Below are 17,697 nucleotides of genomic sequence, written 5' to 3'. Positions count from 1 at the left end.
GTGTAAGTAAGACGAAGTTTTGTACCGAAAAAAACGAGAAACAAAAATATATAAAGAAAACGAAATTGATATAATAAAGTGTTTACCAAGTGAAATATGTCTGTTTTTTCATGGATTGAATTTCTTCGAAAATATTCCTTTTGGCAACAATCACAAATGATTTAAGTTGCACTGTTTGTTACCACTTCTTTTAAGTTAGTTAGTAAAGCGTCAAGTGATAAAGCGTCAAACTAATTAATTTATTGTAGAATAAATTCACATTCCCATAAGTCATTAAGTCTCATGAAAGAATTTTACTTGTTGTTGAATAATTCTCCACGAAACAGGCCGACTTAATGAGGCTTTGAGCTTCCTGCAAAGTTTTTTGTCATATTGGTCATGTCTGTAACATAAACACTGTCACATTTCAAAACATGAGATATCCTTTTGAAAGAAAACAAAAAGGTTTTCTTTAAAGTTTGCTTGGAGAAATATGAAATATTATAAATATAAGACATAAAAAGTGCATATATATCTGGAGCAAACAACTTCGATGTTGCAAAATGACAAAAAATAGTTATGCAAAAAACAGTACTCGTTCGATAACTGGGCTGAGAGCGTAGTCCAGTCACTTAACTGGGCTGAACGAAAAATCACGAGGGGACCACAGATGCATAATATTTTCCTGATGAAACATAGAAATAAAAGTTACTCCAGGGCTGTGGAGTCGGAGTCGGAGTCGGAGCCGGAGTCGGTGGAGTCGGGTCTTTTTGGGAAGCCTGGAGTCGGAGTCAGAGTCGGAGTCGTAAAAACTCGAACAGCTGGAGTCGGAGCCGGAGTCGGCTAAATTTTATTAGCTGGAGTTGGAGTCGGAGTCGGAGCCAAAAATATCTGATTACCCGGAGTTGGAGTCGGAGTCGGAGTTATCCTTAATTCAACAAAAAGTATGTTTATTTTATATTTTTTAGTATTTGCTATAAAACAGATTAATTTACAAAACTCCTTGTATTTTTATTTTTTTTTTTTCAAGTTGCATGCGCTGCGTTGCCATTTTTGTTTTTTTAGAGATCACTAAATGATAACCTGTTAATCAGCTCTTACCCAAGTCAGAAATATTTAATTGATTTTTGACTGCATCCTTTTGCCAATATTTATGTACCCTTTAAACTCAAATTTGACCAAATTTAATCTAGTTCTTTCTGAAAAAAGTACACACACAGTCATCTTATACCCCGATAGTAAATGTCTTGATGGTTTTAGGTAAAACAATGTTCAGGAAAAAAGTTACGAGGTACATCAATAAATATAAATAATAATCACTATTTATGGAAATCGAAAACAAAAAAATCACTGAAAGGATAACTCTTCCAACAAATATTCAACGATTATAACAATCTATTACTTGGAACTCAACATGCGCATATTGTTTACAACTTTGTATAAAAAATTAAAAGTGTCTGAGAATGTTGATCCTTAGGCAAACTATTTTGATATTGTTGCAAATTATCGTTGAATAAATCTTAAGATTTCAGGATAGGACAGGATTTCAAGATAAAAAAAATATCCGTGACCTAGAAAATATTTATCCAGTGGATTTTTGTTTTTTATCCAATTCTAAGTTTTTTCATATATTTTCATGGAGGCAAACGACCATTCATAAAGCTTTGGTTTAGGTGAAGATGCAAGAAGTATCGAGCGCCTCCTTTTAAATGTATGAAAAAATAAAAAAAATCAAATAAATCCAAAATTCCGTGGTAAAATATTTTCTAGGTCACGGATATTTGAAAAGGATCCCTTAAGCGTTCTTACCACGAAGATTTTTTTTAGATACATTGATTTGTAATAATAAACTTCTTCAACCTTGGCGTGATGTACATGTACGTCTTAAAAATTTGAATGGAGCTTTAAAAAATAGTTTCGTTTAAAATTGTTATTTAAAAATACAAGGTGACCATGATAGTCACTGTGCTTCTTATAAATGTCAACTTAAAAGTCAGCAAATTGAATTTATATGTTAAATCCATCATTAAGGCCAGCTTTCTTTAAATGATCATTAAAAAAATAAACATTTAATATTTTAGCTTTTAATCAATTTAATGAAAATTTGAGGTTAAGTAAATAAATCCAAATATACTTACCAAACTGTTCTTCTGAAAATTCCTTCAAAATTGACGTTTTTTTATTTCTGTTTCAATAACGTCCAAAACTTGTAAAACTAGAAACTTTTTCCGGTTTTTTCCACTTAAGGTGGAGCCGTTGTTCATTTTCGAAGAAAATTGATCATCACTCTAAAATGTTCTGTACTGAATTCAATTAAACAAATTCCTGCACCAAAATGAATCAGCATGTGCCGGTTGTTGCCTTCTTGAAGCCACTGAAAGATTTTTTGGTCTAAATCAAATGTGTTTCAAAATTTATATAATTTTGTTGTACAATCATTGACGACCTAGTTGGCAATCATTGATGAATAACGATTTCCACAACTTTGCAAGGAATGGGATAATTGTTACCAAAAGGAATCAGCATGTGTAGAGCACTATTCTAAACAACTTGTAGAAGGAATTTTGTCAAAATATTGATAGCGACACAAAATTTATATCTTTGAACGAAAAATCATGGCAATGATGGAAGTCTTCACGTTAAAGAGTTTTTAAATAATCCTATTTATCAATGTTTTCGAAATAATAGAAAACTAACTTTTGAAATATTTAAAAATATGTGGAGTCGGAGTTGGAGTCGGAGTTGGAGTCGGAGTTGGAGTCGGAGTCGGCTTATCCCAGAAAGCCGGAGTCGGAGTTGCTTGAAATATGACCCGACTACGCAGCCCTGAGTTACTCAAATTAATTTACAATGTTTGCTTTTCATATTTCTATAATTGTGACTTGAAATTAAATAAATTAAATGAAAAAAAGTTTTTGTATTTATTGAAAATGATTTTCTGCATCCCTTAACCCTCGGTCGTTTCGGTTTGTTTTGGTTTTTTGACGTTTGTCTGCTTTTTAACTGGGCAGCCCAGTTACCGAACAACTACTGTAGTCCAAATGTTCAACCGAACAGGTTTCTTTCCCCTGAATGAAAGCAATTGAACGTGATTTAATTCTATCACGGCTCGCTAATTGAATTATGCCTTTAATATTCGAGTCACGGTTCAGACCACCGCAGCTATGAGGTCTGGCTTTTCCTCCGGCGCGGAAACCACTCCTTTCCTGATGCTGTGTGGGAAAGTGCGCGAAAGTAGCACGTTGTCCGGCGGGTGCCACCAGGCAAATAGAATTATACGTTCATTTGACTTTAATCTATGGCAAGCACTCCCGCACAGAGGGCGCGCAGAGGCACATGGCTCCGAGTTCTATCAAAAGCATTTCAGCGGGGATCTTCCGCTTCCGGAGAGGTGCTTTCAACGCGTACCGTGGGCTGGTGTGACTTTGAAGTTCTGCTCCAAGTTGGATTTGCAAATAAGTGTTTTAAGTCCATCCACGTTACGGTAAAAAACACCTAGAGTTGGAAAAAAGCGGCGCACTTTTGGTTTGCAATTTTAATTACCGCCGGTCGTATGGTGAGCGGAAAATTCTCCGGAAAATCCTGCGCTGCTCGACAAAGACACGAAGAAATGGCAGCACATTTATTAAAATTCATACCGTAGCTTAAAATTTTCCCGTCGGTTGGTCACTTCTGGCCAGAGCAGCGCGTTCAACGTCAAGCCTCATTGGAATGCTGGAAGGTGATCCTTACGGAGAGTAGCATGTGGTCAACGGGATGGTCATGAAAAGATTTAAGACCACATTTTTCAAGAGTGTGTCACAGGTCATTTCGAGGTATCCGGATTAGGGAAGTACACAGAAAAAAAAGTGTAAAATTACCCAACACGGAAACTTTGTTTTAGACGTAAAATCGCTTCATGTAAATTTGAAATCCGATGTAAATGGTTAAATGCCACTTAAACACCCAAAATGTAAAATTAGATTGCATGTAATCGGTGAATCTCATGTAAATGAAAAAAATGTTGACGATAACCGACAAATTTGAATGGATGAAAAACATGTAAACTGTGAAAAACATTTAAAAACGTTTCATGTAAATGCTAAAATATTGTAAAATCCCATATTTTTTGCCTGTTTTTGTGAATGACAGCTAGCAAAATCAAAACAATTTTGTGATGCCGCGGGTTAGTTCGGTTGCTCGGAAATTCAAGTTTCTTTCCGGCGGACCACTGTCATGGTAAAATTGCCAATCTTTATCGATGGTGGGGACATTTTTAACTGGTGTTCTGTAACCCGTTCCCATTCCCGCTCGCATCTGTTGGCAACAAGAAACGGAGGACGGGAGAAAATCGGTGAAGGAATATGGTTCCAATGATTTTGTGTGATAATTTTATTTGGATGTTGCAGCCTTTGTTCTGCCTGCAAAAGACTTGATGTAATCAGGAAATAATTCTGGACCTGCTTATTTCAAGAGGGAGGTAAGTTTTAAAATAAAGTCGGAAAAAAATATTTGGAATTCTCACCATGCCATTTCGAAATAGGTTCCGGAAGCTGAAGTACACTTGCTTGTGGCTTAGCGCCGGGATCCAGGGTTAGCTGCTGATCCTGCTCTAGTAGGGATACATCTGTGTCCGCAAGCTGGTCGTCGAAAGTACTTGTCTATTCCAGTCCAGTACGTATCAGTTTTCTGCGTAAGAATCCCAGTTTAATTTCAACAAAACAGGTAATTTTAAAAAATACAGGCCAATTTTACTTTACTGCCAAGAATCATGGTCACTCTAGATTCAAATAAAATGGAAAACGAAACTTTTTGAACAGTTTGACAACTGAAAACTTCAATCAAAGTAAGCAAAACCAAATTCGATTGTACGAAAAACTTAGCATGCTTATAAAATACATAAATATAGAACTCTGACAAACGTACTCAAAATTGAGTAAATGTTTGAGAGCATGTTTGCTTTGATTTTCATTGAAAATTTGCAAAAATGTTTTGAGTTGTAAAACGTACCCACTTCAATCAATCGTGTTTTTTTGTTGTTGTTCTTTATTTCAAATTTGCATTTAAATTATCAGGTCATCGAATTTTGTTTATTCAAGTTTCTTTTCCAATTTTGTGTATTATCAGAGTCCGATGACTTTTTATTTATCGGCTTGCATAGTTGAATCAAGTCGAGCTTATTATTCAACACAAATTTAAAAAATGCTTGTCGAACAGGTATAATCAAATCACTTAAACTTAAGACCAAATAAAACAACAGATTGTAAACATGATAAAAACATAATTTCTGCAATTATTACTAGTAGGATTACTGTGTACAGGCGCTATCATTTATGAGATTAGTTGTCAAAATATAAGGCTTACCCTTTTCCCAGGAATTAATGCTCGTTTTGAGATAAAGTTAGTTTAAATTCAAACGGTTTACACCCGTGTTGGTGTTCTTATGCAAACGTGCACACTTTGCATTGAAATTTTCGTCTTAGCACGGACACCCACCATATACACACTAAAGAAATACTAGTAAACTAATGTTCAAGGAATTTTTAATTTAGTTAAATATTGCTCATTGCAATTTAATCGTGCATTATTTATTTTCATTCTTTTTATCCCCTGCAGTTTTTAAACCACTTGGGGAGAGTGAGTGAGGCGGGAAATGTCAGCGATCGTCATCCGGCAGCGGTTATCAGTGCCCGGTGTGTTCCAGGATATTCGCCTCTTAAACCGGCCGCCAACGAACTGACAGCATCACTTGCGGTGGCAAGAGCTGCCACTACCGGCCGGTTTAAAACCGTGGCTCAGCCCACAATGGTTTGTGACAAGCAACGATGATTTGACGCCGTGGATCGGGTGCAACGTGCCGGGTTGCTACAGTAAGCACCACTCGAAAATTTCCGGGTCTGATCCTCTCTTCAGTGGTGCTTCTGCTCGTTGCCGTAGACATCGGCCAGCTTGGCAAACTTGGTGCAGATAATGGTACAGTTCGGTGCGAGACAGCGGGATATCATCGGTGGTGTAATGGTACTTCTCTGAAAGTAGATGTAGGTCCTGGCAGCTCCGCCAGAATCAGCTGGAAGCCGGGTTCGATGGGAAGACCAATAGTAGCGATTACCCGTATATAACGGCCAGCGTCAACACTCCCAGCTGCGACAAAAACTTCACGGTCCTAGCAGTTCTTCCCCAACAGAATCTTGCTGTCACTTTGAATCGCCCAGCTGAATCCGGGGGAACCCATTGTGAGTTATTTCGTCCCCTCCGGCACTGCGCACTTTCAGCCATGCCTTAAGATTTTTGCTCTTCACGCGTAATTAGTTACTAGTGTCAAAATCGTTAGCATTACGTCGCTCAGATTCGTGGCCGCGCTGCTTTGAAGAAACCTAACGGTGGTTTCTAGTCAAAGCTGGCGGGAGGAAATTTTTCATCTAGTTCGATGACGGATTTCGTGAAAAAAAATTGCCGAACGAAAAAGCCCTTCCGAAAACCAGAGAAAAATGGCACAAGCAGAAAACAACTCGACTTTTTTCAAAAGGTCCTATCAGCTATTGTGTTTCAAATATTTATAGGACCTTTTCAATAAAAAAAATATAGAACACTACACGTTTCTGAGAAAGCAGGTGTTTCTCCGTATTTACTCGTTGTCAAACAACTATATTCTTACAACAGTGTACAAATCTGCCGGATTCTATCGCAACGTGTGACTGGATTGACGTTTTCCGTTTTGTTTTGGTTTGGGTTTTTGCAAACGCTACTCGCGAGTGCAGCTGCTTCCAGCTGAAAAATACCGCAAAGCCTTCTCCGATTTGTGCTTAGTTCTCCGTCGTTCCGTCGCATTCGGTCGTTTTATTATTTTATAAAAAAACCTATCAAACTGATGATCAAAATTTGTTTATCGGTTCGTGACTTGATTGCCTTGTCAGTGCAAAATTTCCTTTGGGACAAATCGTCTAGGAGTGGTTTGATTATATGTCAGGAATGACCAAAGTGTACAGGAAGAATCTACTCCGTGAAGGGTGGCAGTGGCCGATAGCCATGATGGTAGCACGAGAGTTGACGAGAGCGCTGGCGACCTTCCTCGACATTTTCAAGCATAGAGAGCAGCACTAATTTGATAAACAAAACTGTAATTTTATAATAATATATTTAAAAAAAGTGACTAATTCTAATTTATTCTTTTTTAGCTACTTTTCCAAAGGTAATTACATTATTTGCACCACCAACACCAAATCTACCATCATATCCCCATTGGACCAGCGGTCTGTCTCGGACTGGACAGCAAAACCAGCCATCGGGGAGGGAGTTCCTGTCGAATCGTTGACAAAGCAAGCGGCCGGATTTAACTTTTCTCGGAGGAACCTGATGTCTGTTGAATCTGACGGAATGATGTGGACGTTGTTCGAGAGAACCGGTTACGTCTAACCTTTGGAAATACAGCGCGTCTGCGTGCCGGATAACAGTTTATGTGAATACGACAAAAGGGCGGATAAGCATTTTGAGAGTTTGAACTTTTAAGCTAATTCTCAAGCTTCACTAAACTGTTTCGCAAAACTCTATGTACAAAACAAAAGTTGGACTTCCCAGCTTCCAACACTTTGGGTTTGGTAAATAGTTAGTTGTTGTTTCGCATTTGCATAATATTTGCAATTGTCAAACTGCTTGTGCGTTCTTTCCAAAAGTTTCTCCAGAAGTTAAGGAAAGTAAGTGGCATATCATAGTGATTCTAAAACGATATTTTTGCACTCTTTTTTAGGATCAGCACACGCTTACTACCCCGACTGGATGAAATTATCAGTAGCAGACTGAGCTTTCTGTTCAACTTTTGATGTTATCTGAGATCGTCTGATGACAACAGAGATGTTTCAATTGATAACAATGTAACTTTTTAGATTTTCAAATGTCTGATTCTGACAGTTCGAACTATTTTTAGAATTATCCAGATTTAAGTAATTTAAAAAGAAATTTCTAAGATTAAAACAACAGCTGGCCTCTTCGCTACCATTTGACACTGCGGGTTTTGTTAAATAGTTAACTGTAGTATCGGAGTATACAAAATAGTTCCAGCTTTGGGCCCTTTTCAAATGTAGCTTCAGAATACACTGCCCTCATTCGGTGGCGCTTTTGCAACACTCCGTTGAATCTGAATTAGATGAAACTTTCGAGCGCTTTTGAATCTAAAAAAAAGCATTTAAAGCGTACGAAAATTACATCGGATTCGAGATTCAACGGAAAAAATTTCGGCTTGGGTAAATTTACGTTATTTTCATCGGAAATTTACATTTTTTGAAGCGCGATTTGTTCGGCAGGTCTACATCGGATGGCATGTAAATTTCAAATGAATTTGATGTAAATTTACATCATTAATGACGTGCACTTTTGGTACATCGTAAATGATGTAAATTTACCGGATTTTTTTTTTCTGTGTAGGGTAATAATCTTGAAATTATTCGCATTCTAGTAGTATATAATTACATTCAACTCTTCTTCAAAAAGTGACATAAAGATCCAGGATTGATACGACTTTTATAATATCTTTAGCAAATTACTGTACTCCCTTAGGTCAAAAGTAAAGGAATTGTGTGGGCTATACTGACCGCATAAATGTCCAAAAACAGCATGCTGAGAAAAGCGCATTTGAAGTTTGTCCCACACATACGGCTACGGTGTCAAATTTTCACTAAAAAACTGGATTTCATCCAGAGTTCTAGAACAAAGTACTGGATATTGTAGGTTTTTCTGAAAGAGCACATGATTTTAACATAGACTAATTAAAGACTAAACACTCCGAACATAGTTTTCCATAAAGTCTGATTCATAAGCTGTGAACCGCGGGTACTTCGTTGAACCGCATCGGCTCGCCCCTTGTATGACAGATCAACCTGGCAGCGCTGGCTTTTTCGATTCCGTTTTGTGCTGATTTACGCGCGCATGTTGTTTTTTTTTTTGTTTTGTTTAGCAATTAAGGCAGCAGGCAGCAAATAAATCTGTTCAACAGATCGCCCACGATGATTGGAATCATCTCAAATCTGCCTGCGACACTTTAAGTTTAGGACACTAGGTGCGTGTTTGGCATTTCCACGCTGAATCCGTGCCAACACGTTCATCGGTGAAGGTGTAGACTTCAACGGGTCAACAATCCGGTCATCGGAGGTCACTCCGGCGAGACCATCATCCCAGTGTATCCCAGAGCTTCCCGAGAACAACATTGCCGCCCTTACGGAACGCATTCAAGAGATCCTCAAAGCCAAGGCCGGTGCCGGAGCCCGTTCTGCTGACCCAAATCCACTTCCTTCTCATAGCCGCTGCTGCTGGGCAAGAACAGTCTCGAGAAGAGCATTGGTCTGTCCAAGGTGAACGACTACGAACAGGAGCTGCTGAAGAAGGCCATTCCGAAGCCGATGAAAAACATCCAGAAAGGCGAGGAGTTTGTCATGAACAAAAAAACTAGATTTAGTTGAAAATGTGCGTAACCAATTTATTGAAAATAAACATTCAAGTGCATGATAAAAAGTATCCGCGACGTTATTGCTGGGGTTCGGAATGCCAAGTTGACAGTTCAGGACAAAGATCTTGGTCGTGAGGAGGTTTTTGAAGTTTGTGCAGTACGTCGAGGCCCAGATGGCGTCTGCAAGGGCTTTTCTTGCCTTTCAGGGGGACGATTTCGGGTGAGAGGAGGTCGGTTTTTCCCCGGCGATATCAAACGGCTTCATCCGGAACTGGTTCTGTTTAAATCAAAACAAAAACAATAATATTCCGTGAAATGTCATGTAAAAGTCAGAGCTGCCAGTTGATGACATTTCGATCTGTCATTTTTTGACACTGAACCGGCCGTGCCGAGGGGTCATAGAAAGGTAAAGTCATGGTTCAGAGCCCACTGTGTAGTCTTTTGTTAGTCTATGATTTAACTCAAAAGCGATGAAAACGTTTACGGGACATTTACGCAATCAGAGGCAGCCAATCGCAGTTTTTTTCTAAAACGATTTTTTCTATTACAAAATTTTCAAAACGTTAACTGTTGTTCATCAAGACGGCAATTGTTGGGCTAAATTTTGTCATACTCAGATTCCTTAAGAATTTCCACGTAAGTTTGAAGAATTGAAGTTGTGAATTAAATTTGAAAGTTGCCATTTAGAATTGATTAAAATATTTGTCAACAATTTGTCGGAAAAGAGGTGATCGTATATTTGCCTTATTGAGGCAGCACACAGTAAAAAAATATGCATTTTTGGAAGGTAGACAAACATACGCTGAAAGGTTTTTCCTAATCGGGGCACCGAGAAACGACCGGTGACACACTCTTAAAAACTCGTTCCTATTTTTTTTTTTCAATTTGAGAAGCTTTTTGCATTTTTGATAGTTTGTATGTGATTTCTTAAATATTTTTACAATTTTTCAAAATAGTCTATAACTGTTAATCACACTAGCGTTAGGCATTTTTAAGTTTAAAAAATATTTAATTCTTTAAATATTCTCGTTGATCAGTTGATCTGTAATGATAAAATTTTGACAATAAAGCATTATTCTATTTGTTCAAGTTTTAAGAGCTATAACCAAACCGTTAGTCAAGACGAAGATTGTTATCATTTCTTTTTTCTTTTAAATAATTGAATTAAAAATATGCTATAATACTTCAGCTATAATGCTATAATTTTCAGTCTAAGATCCATATTTCTATTCAAAAAGAACAAATTTATTCTACAAAATTGCCAAATCTGAGCCGACCCGCTGAATTTTTGTACCAGGGTTATATTTTGACTCCCCTAGACGCCTACTTTGGTTGGAAATTGAAATCACTGTTTGGTCTACCAATCGATTTTTATAATTTTATTTCCGTCATGATGATTTGGACCGATTGGACCCTGCAAGGATTTGGCTATAGCTTCGGCATTAGTCTATTTTTCTACGAAGAATCGAAAAAAGGAAAAAAAATATCAGGTATTCAATTGTTTTGGACTTTCGGAGTCAAAACATTACAGCCCTGGTTATAATTGCAGCAAGATTGGTGCAGATTTTGTTAAACAAAATGAGGGTTTTTTTGTGATTTTTGGCAGAAAATTACTTCAGTCAACTCTCCGGTGGTCAATATTCAAGGGACCATCGATGAACAGAGTCATCAGTTCACAGAACGATGCAAAATAAAGACTCGATTGAAAATATGACAAATGTCAAACATCCTTCAAAGCTTCGTTTCGCAATGAAAAATTCCCATGCAAGCCATCAGTAATTGAAACTACATATTGACAACCGGAAGAGATTTTTAAGGCAAAAAGAATCCACTGGACCGTCGAGGAAGAGATCCTTTAAGCAAGCGAAAATATCGAAGAATGAAGAGAATCGAAGTATCCCAGTCACGACGTTCTAGCAGGATTCTAGCAGAGTTCTTACAAGGCTGGTTATTCTTAGAGCATTCTAGCAGAAATGTTCCATCGTTCTAGCAGGATTCTGACAGAACCAGCTCTGCTAGAATATTTCGTGACTGGGATGCAGTTTCAGGGGACTGATTTAGCAATATTAATACAAAAAGATCGACAACCAGAGAGTTGACTGTACACTAAACTCCGATGGTTTGACACCAATTTTAGTTTGACACCCTTTTTACACAGAGCTCACACACCCTACCATGCGTTTGTTTTGATAGTGTTCGTGAGGTCAGTGTAAAACATGACGAACATGACAGATCGTCACTTTTTCGTTTGACTTTGCCAAACTATCGCACAGTGGGAAAAATGTGCCCAAAAAATACCGAAACATGGTTTTACGCAAAGCATCGATTGTTATACATAAAAAGCATATTTTTTAAGGAATAAGATAAAATGCTGTACGAACCGTCGAAACCGGTTCCACCAAAATCCGGAGGCCACTTCCGGATACGTAATTAGCAAACAGTGTAAACTAATCAAGCAGCGTAGCAAACTTCTTGCTTTTGGATGGGGAGTGTCCTTTAGATGTAATTTTGCCTTCTAGACCGGTTCCCAGGTTCTCCGGTGACCACATCCAGAATCAAATTTTCCAAAATCCCAAACCACTCTTGCATATCAAACTGTATGGTTTTAATAACGAAGTGTTCCTGAAGTGAACCTTTGGCAACAGTAGCAACAAGCAGATACTTCCAACACTTTACCATGCTATACTAGTTATTCTCTAATATCATTTAGAAACAATTGGATAAGTGGAAATTATTGAATGTTATCCAACAACAGTTCGCAATCACCCACATCTTATTTCCTTCAATCAAGAGTCACAATACATTTCTCGTTAGGGTTCATTCTCAGTAAAAAGAGGTTAGAAAAATTTCCGGACACCACCGAGGTAAATATCCATCAGCTGCAGCAATAGAATACGGTTCCTCTGCCAATCATCGTTGCACCAACTTGTGCAACAGTTGCTGTCATCCTCCTATCGCCCTCTATCGTCAAGGGGTTCCCCCCCAGAGCAATCCCCGATGCTCTTATTATCCATTCCATCTGGGATATTCAGTGTGCCGGTCGGTGGGACTATCATTCCATTCGTGCCAGCAACCACAAGCATGGTCCCACCGGGTCTTAAAAGAAGAAAAGGGGAGGGATACCGTAGTCTGGAAATACTTTTGAATTTTGAATTCCAACTAGTTCAAGTCAAATAATTCTTATGAGATCAAAGTTGTCAGTCAAGATTTCAGTGTCAACAGCCTAACTGTCGTAGGCCGGTAAGTTCAAAAGTTCAAGTCCAAATCCAAAACTTGAAAATGGGCCATTTCCAGTTACAACCTCATCCGGTAAAACAGGCCAACTTCAGACCCGTTTGTGACAGCGTTGCCAGTCCGTGTCGCAGTCGCAGTGGTCGTTAATCAATCTTGCATCTCATCTGGCAACACTGCGCTGTCAACATCCATCGTGAACTTTGTCTACCCCGGGTTGCTTGTTCAACGGATCAGCCAAAGTTTGTTGCAATCTCAAGGGTAGAGCGGTCTATTGTTGGCGTGCTTCCCTCTTGAGCTTTGGTTGGGTTAGCTGATTCAAGTGGCAGCAAACTTTGATCCACCTAATTACGCATTCCGTGCACAATCCAAACTGTCGCAGCCAAGAGGCGGTCGCAATCCGGTCGGTCGTATCGTCTTCTTACTTTTGGAATAGCATTTATACGTCGTTTGTCACACTTGATTGCAGTGACAGTGGTGTGCTCTTGCGCGATGTGACAAGCGAACACAACTTATTGTCAGGTGTGTGCATTTATTGACTTGACATATCACTTGACACGTATTGTTCTTCGGTGCTGCACCGAGTGCACTGAAACTCCGAGTGATTGGAATAGCGGTAAATTACAGTATTTTGTACGTGACCAAACGTAACGTAATCGTTACCCAATATTGAGTCGTAAGGGACGTTGACGAACGCATGAATCCAATTAGATATGCCTGCGTGTGCAATAAATTCGATGCAAAAACAAAGGAGGCTGCTGATGGGGTAACGAATCCAAGTAGGTGAAGGACGCGCCTCAACTAACGACTGACGCGTGGATGATCTAATTTGCTATTAGTTTGTTAACTGGTCGGACGTGACCGGGAGGAGTGATTTTGCCGGCGCGTGTGTGGGATGCTGACCGGGTTAATTGTGAACGATTTTGTGAATGAATTTACGTTTGATCCAAGTTCGTTCGTATTTACTGTCAAGAATCGTTCATTTCTGAGGTTTAAGGATGCTGCTTTGATTTGGATGCAATTTCAATCATATCGAGAAATTAAAAAGAGAGATGTGAGCCGGTAACATGGAGTGAAACTTTTGCAAGTATTATGCAAAACTTCACAGTAGCTTGACAGAAAGTTTAACTCCGCTGCGCTTTTAATATCTCAATAAACCCAAAATATGACCAAACCCTTTAATTGTTTTTGACACTGTAGCTCAATTCTGAGGGCAGATTCAGATTCAGCGGGTAAAATTACACGGAAAATCATATAGTTCGACAATTTTCAAATTTCGTTAGGGTGGTCCCAGTAACTTTTCCCTTGTTAGTCATTTTTAAATAAAGATATCTCGCATTTAAAGAAACATATCCCTGAGGTTTCAGGGTTTGTAGTGCTAAATCTCTCCTTTTGGATGCAATCTAACATTTAGAATTTGACCTGCACTTTTTCGAAATATTTAAGACTTAAATTTGCATCTTTTTTACCTTAAAATAGCCGTATCTTTCGACCCTCAAGTACAAATCAACTTGTAAAAACAAATGTTTTTTTAGAGCTCTAAAAGTGCCCTTTACATTAATTTTCTATAAAACTTAACCTTGAATTGCTTCGTTTGCTCTAATGCTTTCTCAAAATTTGGTCGTAGAAGGCGTAAATTGCAACTTTCCAGATGACAAAAAAACCCAAATTTATTCTTGAAAAGTTTGATTTTCAAAATCAACCTAACCGTGAACCGCCCTAATATTCAACCAAACCAAAAGTTTCTGCCTCATATTTGTAACAACCTTTCTGAAGAGCGTCTTTAAAACTTCAGAATTTTTCGGAAAATTATTTTTACGGACTCTGCATTAGTCACCACTGCACAGTGTTCGTAATGGCAAAATTAAGTGGAATAAATTGATAACTCCTTTATTTGACATCCTAGCGAAATGGTGTCTTCGAAAGAGTTGTTGTACTTGATAAGGGTTATCTTTTGAAGTTATTGACATTCAGGGTGGCGACCTTCCAGGGTGTCAACCAAAAACTAACTTTGTTGGATGACGTTGTAGGGCTTTAGTGTCTTCGGCAAAGTTGTAGAGGAGAAAATTTCATGAAAGTTTGTCGAAGGCGCCAAATTTGTAGCTCTTCATCTACTCGAGATATACGCCCTTTTAGCAAAAATGGTCCAAAAAAGCACATTTTTGGTGATAACTCAAAATGTTAGCATTTTAGCGGCCTACTATATCCTGAAGAGATGTTTATGACATAAAATTACACATCTTTGCCGAAGACAGCAAAATGTTTTGAGCCTTTATTGAGGAGTTATAACCATTTTTAAGTGATTTTGAGCCTATTTTCAAGTTGCTATGTTTTCAAAACGGCGCATTTTGGCGCAAAACCGAACAATGCTCCTGAAAGTACTCACTTTCAACTACATTTCCTGAAAATATCTCCGTGTCTATCGGTGTCTATTTTTAGATTTCTCAATTTGAATTTGACGGTTTTTAATCAATTTATTTACAATTTTTAAGCGGAATCTTATTAAAAACGTGGTAATAATCGGTAAATTGAAGGGTAAATTGATTGATTTTTATGGAAAATACATTATTTATGCTTTAGTTATGACACACAATCTAAAATTATGAATAAAAACATGTTTAACCCAAAAAAAATGTAAGTTAAAGTTTTAAGTAATTGTTCGTATTTGGAATTAAGTATTTCCTTTTATATTTGGTCAATTTAGAAAGGTTGTCGTATTTTTTCATAGACAAAGTATTTTCCATAAAAATCGATCAATTTACCCTTCAATTTACCGATTATTACCACGTTTTCAATAAGATTCCGCTTAAAAATTGTAAATAAATTGATTAAAAACCGTCAAATTCAAATTGAGACATCTAAAAGTAGACACCGATAGACACGGAGATATTTTCAGGAAATGTAGTTGAAAGTGAGTACTTTCAGGAGCATTGTTCGGTTTTGCGCCAAAATGCGCCGTTTTGAAAACATAGCAACTTGAAAATAGGCTCAAAATCACTTAAAAATGGTTATAACTCCTCAATAAAGGCTCAAAACATTTTGCTGTCTTCGGCAAAGATGTGTAATTTTATGTCATAAACAACTCTTCAGGATATAGTAGGCCGCTAAAATGCTAACATTTTGAGTTATCACCAAAAATGTGCTTTTTTGGACCATTTTTGCTAAAAGGGCGTATATCTCGAGTAGATGAAGGGCTACATATTTGGCGCCTTCGACAAACTTTCATGAAATTTTCTCCTCTACAACTTTGCCGAAGACACTAAAGCCGTACAACGTCATCCAACAAAGTTAGTTTTTGGTTGACACCCTGGAAGGTCGCCACCCTGAATGTCAATAACTTCAAAAGATAGCCCTTATCAAGTACAACAACTCTTTCGAAGACACCATTTCGCTAGGATGTCAAATAAAGGAGTTATCAATTTATTCCACTTAATTTTGCCATTCCGAACACTGTGGCACTGCAGCTATTGTGAAATCCGACCCACTTAGGTGTTCTCATGTTAAAAGGCAGTTTTTGCAGATTCTTTTTAATTATTTAAAATATTTTTTAGCAATTTGTCGGATTAGGGGCAAAACAAGTATTCGCCTACTTGATACAGCATCTGACGTATTGGTCACAGAGTAAACATAATCTAACTTTTTCAGATATGTTTTATTTTAATTTTTTTTTCTAAATCAAACTCATAATACCAACACCTAACGTGAAATTTCCCGAGGATTCCGAATATGTCCAAATTGAGACCAAAAAGGGCCGTCTTGTTGGCATGCAGGGCAAAGCTAAACGTTAAAATATTTTTGTTATAGAAAAATCGTAAAAATATGATAAAAACTGCGATTGGTTGATAGATGCTGTGGCAAAAAGTTATTAAGGTTTTAAGAAAATCAATTTTAGGCAGTAATTAGCAAAGGCTATGAGAAAAATCAAACCAATCTAGCATGTTTATGGCACATTTTGAAGAGCTCCAAAATGCCTTTCAAATGCATCTAAGAGAGTTGTAATTGATAAAGTTTTACGGAAATGCGAGCAATTTAATGATTTTTTTAATGTAAACATCAATGCCCGTTTTACCCCAATTCCCTTTGTCGTAGAGGGCTCATATTTGACATATATTTGAGGCTCATATTTGGCATGAGCTCATCTCATGTATATAGACAAACAAACGCTGAAAGTTACGAAACGCGCGATATGACCTGTTTCACATTGGTGAAAAACTTGCGCTGAAATTCTTTAGTAAAATGCTGAAAAAAATAATTATAAAAAATAATAATCGAAAAATATTAAATTAAATCCTGAAAAAAAAAATTACAAATAAATTGTCATACCTACCATATTTATAATATTTAACAAAAGTATGTAGTGGTATGTACACGTCTTGGGAACTTTGCACATTTTGTGATGAAACATGTTAACAATTCTCGGGTGAGTTTTCAAAAAGCCGTAAGAGCCACCGTGATCTCTGGCGCTATAGTATTCATTTTTTTTCCAAATTGAAACAATATTACATTTTATTTAAGTTGAAGGCGATTGAAGGACGTGTAGATGAACAATCTCAAACATTTTTGAATTTTTTTTTAAAAGATCGAATACCGATGCAAAAAGGGTTTTGTTTACCGATGGTTTTTAAGTCTTTTTGAAAACTAATCCGATATTATTGAAAGTATGACTGAAACCTACACACCAATTTTTTTTAACTGAAATTCAGTAAAGTTTAACTGAATTTTCATCTACTGAAATTTCAGTAAACGATTCAGTTATTTAGATTTTACTGAATTCGCAGTTAACTGATATTTGTCACTTTGACAAATGATTTACTGAAATTTCAGTAAAATAGTTGTCAAAACAACTGAAATTTCAGCAAAAGAAGCGTCAAATTATTTGCTGAAAATTCAGTAATTTTCTTGTGACAGTTTGACAGATCATTTCGACGTCGTCGTGCTATCTTGTCGCACCCGCCAATTCGACGTTCCGAGAAAAACGCGTTTTAATGTTTGACCTTGAATAAACAAAAACTAAAGCAAGCAATGTAAACAATGAAAAACACGTTTTGTTTGGTTGACCTTTCTATGCATTG

The 17,697-nt window shown here is 37.4% G+C and overlaps 1 protein-coding gene and 1 long non-coding RNA gene across 2 annotated transcripts in view; one reads left to right on the top strand and one right to left on the bottom strand.

Moving 5' to 3' along the window:
• Positions 1-4,360: 4,360 nt before the first annotated feature.
• Positions 4,361-4,805, bottom strand: LOC119771261. Its single transcript, XR_005276449.1, has 3 exons — positions 4,714-4,805; positions 4,484-4,647; positions 4,361-4,418 (listed from the first exon to the last, which is right to left on the bottom strand). It is a non-coding gene; the product is annotated as an uncharacterized LOC119771261 (long non-coding RNA).
• A 2,122-nt stretch (positions 4,806-6,927) lies between these two features.
• Positions 6,928-17,697, top strand: part of LOC119770815 (putative uncharacterized protein DDB_G0271606) — a 35,470-nt gene continuing 24,700 nt past the window's right edge. The window contains exons 1-2 of the mRNA XM_038266346.1: positions 6,928-6,938; positions 7,134-7,147. Coding sequence (XP_038122274.1) covers positions 6,928-6,938; positions 7,134-7,147 — 25 coding nt within the window. The remainder of the gene's footprint in view (positions 6,939-7,133; positions 7,148-17,697) is intronic.

The sequence above is a fragment of the Culex quinquefasciatus genome, chromosome 1 (genome assembly GCF_015732765.1).
Source record: "Culex quinquefasciatus strain JHB chromosome 1, VPISU_Cqui_1.0_pri_paternal, whole genome shotgun sequence".
Lineage (NCBI taxonomy): Eukaryota > Metazoa > Arthropoda > Insecta > Diptera > Culicidae > Culex > Culex quinquefasciatus.
The sequence above is the reverse complement of the archived record's forward strand: the minus strand, read 5'-3'. Positions and strand labels throughout refer to the sequence as shown.